This window comes from Mandrillus leucophaeus, unplaced genomic scaffold, assembly GCF_000951045.1.
Source record: "Mandrillus leucophaeus isolate KB7577 unplaced genomic scaffold, Mleu.le_1.0 Scaffold17, whole genome shotgun sequence".
In the NCBI taxonomy this organism is placed as follows: Eukaryota; Metazoa; Chordata; class Mammalia; order Primates; family Cercopithecidae; genus Mandrillus; species Mandrillus leucophaeus.
The window spans coordinates 3612456-3618793 of NW_012101698.1; the positions used below are offsets into that span (position 1 = coordinate 3612456).

Below are 6338 nucleotides of genomic sequence, written 5' to 3' on the forward strand. Positions count from 1 at the left end.
AGCTGGGTGTGGTGGTGCATGCCTGTAATTCCAGCTACTCAGGAGACTGAGGCATGAGAATTGCTTGAACCAGGGAGGTGGAGGTTGCAGCGAGCCAAGATCACACCACTACACTCCAGCCCAGATGACAGAGACTCTGTCTCAAAATAAAAAATAAAAAAATATATATATGCTAAATTAAAGAAGCCAAAAAATGACATATTATACAATTCCATGTGTGAAACATCTAGAAAAGGCGGAAAATCCATAGAGGCAGAAAGCAGATTTGTGGTTGCCTGGAGCTGGAGGAAGGAGCAGGAGTGACTGAAAATGGGCATGAGGAAATTTGGGGGGTTGATAGAAATGTTCTAAAACTGGATTGTAATGATGGTCACACAATTCTATAAGTTTATTACAAGTCATTGAATTGCACACTTAACAATGGTTGCATTTCATGATATGCAAAGTATACCTCAATAAATCTGTTTTCAAAAAGTTAATTTAAAAATTGGAAAGCCACTGTATTAGAAGTACTCTGTTAATGAGGCCAACGCCACAGGCTCAAACCCTTGGAAGCCAATGAGATTGCTTGGACTCTATTTTCATTTCTTTCGTTCAATACATAGGTATGTATGAATTTATAATCTAGGCCCCATAAAAGCGGACATGGCCCTGCCCTCCAGGAGTTTATAATCTAATTAGAAGTTAAAATGCACAGAAATAATTACAGACAGAATACAGAATACCACATTAAGGACATGCTAGCAAAGTCTGTGGTACTGGTGCAAAGACAACTTTGCAGGGAAAAAACAGGAAGGAGAGCAGGATTTAAACAGAATCTTAAAGAATGAGTAGGAGGAGAATAAGCAGGGTTGGATGCTAAGGACTGCCCACAGGCTACCCTCTTTATCCACCTTTCCCTCACATGTCATTGTCATAAGGGATGCTGGAAAGTATAGGAAATATAGAAGCATCAGCAACACAGGGACGTGTCCTACCAGCAGAATACCTGGTACAACATAGGTGCTTAGCCTGTGTCTATTGAGTGAATTAATGGATGAAGAATGAATGAATGAAAATGTAGGATAAGACTAGCAGCATTTCAGGTAGATTGTGGATTAGCAAGAAGAGATCACACATACACACACACACACACACACACACACACACACAGAGTCAGCATCTACAAGGTCACATCTTCCTTCAGGAGAGGGAGACAGAGTCAGTGCCCAGATGTACCTGAACAATATCTCTGGCTCTCATTTTTCAGCATTTCAAAATCCCCAAGAACTCACCATTGACTCATTGCAATGCTCCTTTACCCAGGTGTTTTTAATACCAAGTTTAGTCCAAGAACCATGGCCAGAAATCCATTTCCTTCCAAGTCACTAGTGTTATCTTTATATGGGAAGGCAACACCTGAGCATATTATTACACATATCTCTCTAGGTCCTTTATGTGTATATTTTTTTCTTCTGACCTAAATAATAAGATTTTAGTGGATAAGAACCATTTTTTTTTCTTCTATTGAATTCATCTTACTGAGTGGGAATACTAAGTGATACATTTCCTTGTGAATAGAGTGAAATGTTTAATAAGTTCTCTGTAGATGAAGAGATAAAAAGATGGGTAGATGGATGTGAATGACTGAACAAATGAAAACAATCCTGGAATGAATATACATCCTGAGTGATGACCTAAAGCCTTTTCTGTATATCCTGTCTCTATTGTAGAACAAGAAGCAAGCACAGGCATTAGCATTCGAGGAGTCAGAGATGGAATTCGGGTCCAGTAAACAGTGTCATCTGAGGCAACTCCAGCAACTGAAGAAAAAATTGCTGGCCCTTCAACAAGAACTGGAGTTTCGCACAGAGGAGTTGCAGACTTCTTACTGTTCTCTCCGCCAGTATCAGTCCATCCTAGAAAAGCAGACTTCTGACCTGGTTCTTCTGCACCATCACTGCAAACTGAAAGAAGATGAGGTATAGAAAGATTAACCATGGAAATACCCCACATTCTTAGCTACCTGCAGAAATCAGACCAAGCCCACTAGAAAGCAGATGTTGGACTTAGGAGAGCTTTGCAACATCTCAAGCAGGTTTTATAAACTTTCCCCTTTAATTCTTGATCTTTTTGAAGCTGAGCAGAAGGAAACTAAACTGAATGGTGTAACTGGGTGAGATCTCCAGTATTCATGCATGTGGAATATGTGGAATGTGTGTGCAGGCATGTGTGTGTGTGTGTGTGTGTGTGTGTGTGTGTGTATAAGCCCATCTTCTCCATTCTATTACCATTGCAATTTAAATGCAAAAGACTGTGGGTCTCTGAGGGTTATAAAAGAGGTATAAGGTCCATTAAATCCACCATTTTTAGAAAAATAAGGTCTTGATAATATATAAATTCCTGGCACCTGCACACTAGATAAGATAACCAGACGTTGACGTTGACTGGGAGTCAATCATTGAGAGTACCAGATAATTTTTTCAGACTGGAGTTTTAGATCATATAGACTTCACTTAAGTATATTCAGGGCATTAATTCCCATTCATGTTCCAGGGTAGTATTTTCTAAGCCAAAGAGTAGCATCCCTGCAGAATCCCAGGTAAATTCCAAGGACCCAAAGCTGCAGCACTAAAACCACTTGAGCAGTGATAGCACTAGCTGCAGTAAACCATGGGTTCTAAGTGATGGGACAGACATACTCTTCCATCCTGGGGTTTCCCCTGGCATTTTCTTTCTTTAGATTTAAAGATAAAATTTCAAGGAGTTAGGTTCTATTTGAAGGACAGAGAAGAAAAAAAATTTCAAAGAGTGTTTTGGATGGTGCTCTTGCTTAAGGACTAACTTTAAAGACTTTAGGAGCAACTTTAAAGACCATAAACTTTTTTAAAAGGGAATATTGTCACCTAGTGAAAATTTGCTGAAAAGAATTGAGAGTGGGAGGAACAGAGAAAGGTTATTCTAACCCTACAAATATAATCTGTGACTAAGCCTGTGCACACACACATAGTTTTAAAAAGACAGTGCAAGGCTGTGTTAAAACTTACTGGTTCAGTACAACTTAAACAAAAGGGTCCAGCCTGGATCAAGCGACCCTGAATGAGTTAGGATTCTATTTAGCAGCATATAACAGGAAATGAATAAGCTAGTTTACTTCTGTGTCATATTTAAAAAGGTCAGAGACAGGTGGTCTGTTGCTGTTATGGCAACTGCATGTGTCATTAGGTCTAAGGGTCTATCCTTGGGTTCCACCATCATCAGCTCAGGGCTTCCATTCTCTAAGTCACCTGAGGTGCCTCCTGGAGCTCCAACCGTCACATCCTTTTTTTTTTTTTTTGAGACGAAGTCTCACTCTGTCACCCAGGCTGAGGTGCATTGGCCCAATCTTGGCTCACTGCAACCTCTGCCTCCCGACTTCAAGTGACTCTCCTGCCTCAGCCTCCTGAGTAGCTGGGATTACAGGCACGTGCCACACGCTGGGCTAATTTTTGTATTTTTAGTAAAGATGGGGTTTCACCATGTTGGCCAGGCTGGTCTTGAACTCTTGACCTCGGGTGATCCACCCATCTTGGCCTCCCAAAGTGCTGGGATTACAGGTGTGAGCCACCATACTCGGCCACATCCTTGTTCCAAATAATCCAGATAAATGGGCAGGGGACCAGGTGACAAGGGTGGAAAGGAAAGGCACACTCCCCTCCTTTTAAGGACACTTTCCGGAAGCCACAACACCTTCACTTGAATATCACTGGCCAGAATTAGTCACGCGGCAACAGCTACTTTCTAGGAAGCCTAGGAAATGTGGTGTTTTAGGAGGTGCGTTGCTGCCCCCAGTAGAGTCAAGGCTCAATTACTAAGGAAGAGCAGGAGAATAGATATGGGACTCAGCAAACAACAGTCACTGTCTAAGATCCCAAACCGAGAAAGCACTGAGAAAATGATTTTAGACATTCTGCCAAGTTCCCCCAATGTCTTGTTGCACAGCCTCATCAAACTTCTGTCTAAGGTTGGATTCACTCAACAGCAGACCCTAAAACAAGGATATAAATACAAGTAACTAATTCCGGAGGTGATTCCTGCAAGCACACGAGCAAGTGAGTCACAGAAGGACCGGAAGCCCATAAAGAACATTGGTATTGAACAGACTGCTTGCTTGGTCCCTCTGGGGAACTCTGGCAGATAGTGTAGGACATGCCTCAGAGTGAACCCAACACACCCCAGTCACTGGTTGAGGGCTGCTCCTGAGGGTGTTAACTCCCCAGCGCTTCTAACCTACCGCGTCTTCCCTCTCTGGTTAAATGGGCTCCTGGTATCAGAGAAGCCCTCAGGCAGAGTTGAATTTCCTTGCAGTGGGAATGGGGTTAGCTTGCAAAGAAATAGCAAGTGCCCAGGGGATATGGGCTGGCCACTGATAGCTTTGGTTATAAATATTTGGATATAAAATATTCCTCTCCTCTTCTCCTTACATAGTAGATACCTTACACAAAGTTATCCTTTCCTGAGAAGAATCTCAAATGACAGGCAGCAAGTATAATGAGCTTCAACTAATGGAACATGTTCTATCAGCATTCTGCATTGGATTATTTAAACTAATATAAAGTCATCCTTGATGACTCTTCTGCTGTTAACTCCTTCAACACATCAGATTCAAGTCATATGATTTAGCACACTCAACTACCTATAGCTGTTTATTCATTTTAACTCTTATCTCCCCAAGATTGTGAAAGTTTTAAACTCTTTGAGGAGTGAGCATATGTCTAATATGTATATATCCCCTCTGCCCTTAACACAATGCTCATGAGCTTTCAATAAATATCTGTCCGTTGGTTGACTAATTACTTGATGAGGAAGAAAATAAATCTAAATAAGGATTGTGCAAATCCCAGAGGAACTTTGGGTCATGTTCCCCACCTATCTCTTGGGAACTTTGTTGACATCATCCTGTGTGCAGGAGGAAGTCTACATTTTCTAAGTTCAACTTCTAGAGAATGCCTGGAAAGGAAAAACTACCAGCATTTCAAGCCCTTAAAAAAACAGAGCTATAAAAATCCATTCCTCTTAGTCAACTAGCAAGTATTTACTGAGTTCCTACCACATGCTGGGCAGAATAGGAAATGGATATGGTCCCTGCCTTGAAGGAGCTTACCTCTAACTAGGCCATCTTTTTTTATTTCCAATCATTAACATCTTGACATTACATACTGTAGCTTTTAGATCTGTTCAGCCTCTTCTGTTCATCTGGTCTTCTGGTTTAGATACAAGACTTCTCTGCAGGGAGTCTTACAACTGCATCCCTTCCTCATTACATGCTTCCATGGGCTCAATGTGGATTTATTCCTATATCTACAGGTGATTCTCTATGAGGAGGAAATGGGAAATCACAACGAGAACACAGGGGAGAAGCTCCATTTGGCACAGGAGCAACTCGCCTTGGCCGGGGACAAGATCGCCTCCCTAGAGAGGAGCTTAAGCCTCTACAGGGATAAATACCAGTCTTCCCTGAGCAACATCGAGTTACTAGAATACCAAGTGAAGATGTTGCAGGGGGAGCTCGGCGGGATCATGGGTCAGGTAGGACTTAAGCCAGGCCATTCAATCCAGGCAAGTGGATGTGCTCCCAGGTGGTCCCCTCAGACAGTCCCAGCCTCCTCCACTGGAAACCCAAACCTTAACCCAAATGTCATTTCCTGCCCTTGATTTTGTAGCCCTCAGGTTTTGAACCTCCAGCTTTCACATATGCTGTAAGATCACTTCTTCACAATTTTGAGGCTCTTTAATTAATATAAAGAGCCACCACTTCAAATAACGCCAAAAGAGAATTACCAAATAAGCTCCAGCCCCGCTGTTCCCTGTGGGGTTGGCTGAGCCTTTGTTGAGATTGCATCACAGCTCATCACCCTCTGCCCAACCCTGCTTCCTTCCTCTTCCTTTCACAGGTGTTAATACCAACAGCTCTCCCTAACAATGTCCAATCTTTTGTTAGTTCTCATGGGGGTCCGGCAGGGGGCTCTGCTAGGCCACAGGACTCATGCAAACCACAACTTCAGGATCAAATAGGAGGAAAAAGCTATGAAACATGGGAAAGAAGAGTCAAAACACCTGGTTTGTTTCTTTTTTCTTTTAACTGCTGTTTTTAATTACACAAGTAATACAATTATTATAGGCTTTCTAGACAGAAGTACAGAGATTAAATATGAAAGTCTGCCTTCAACCTCTTCCCCATCATTCTCCTCTTCTTAGGTAATTACTTGAATCATGTGTTGAGAATCCTCTTGGGGCTTGTGTTATATACAGTTACATATATAAATGGGCGGGAGGTTATTTTTACCTAAGTGGTTATCAAAGTGGTTTTAAAACTTACT

At 41.9% G+C, this 6338-nt stretch overlaps 1 protein-coding gene across 2 annotated transcripts in view; it reads left to right on the forward strand.

Annotated features, from left to right (window-relative positions):
• Positions 1-6338, forward strand: part of PMFBP1 (polyamine modulated factor 1 binding protein 1) — a 68730-nt gene that overhangs the window by 21653 nt on the left and 40739 nt on the right. For both annotated transcript variants that reach the window (XM_011976721.1, XM_011976720.1), the window contains exons 4-5: positions 1713-1961; positions 5326-5547. In XM_011976721.1, the coding sequence (XP_011832111.1) occupies positions 1713-1961; positions 5326-5547 (471 nt within the window). The remainder of the gene's footprint in view (positions 1-1712; positions 1962-5325; positions 5548-6338) is intronic.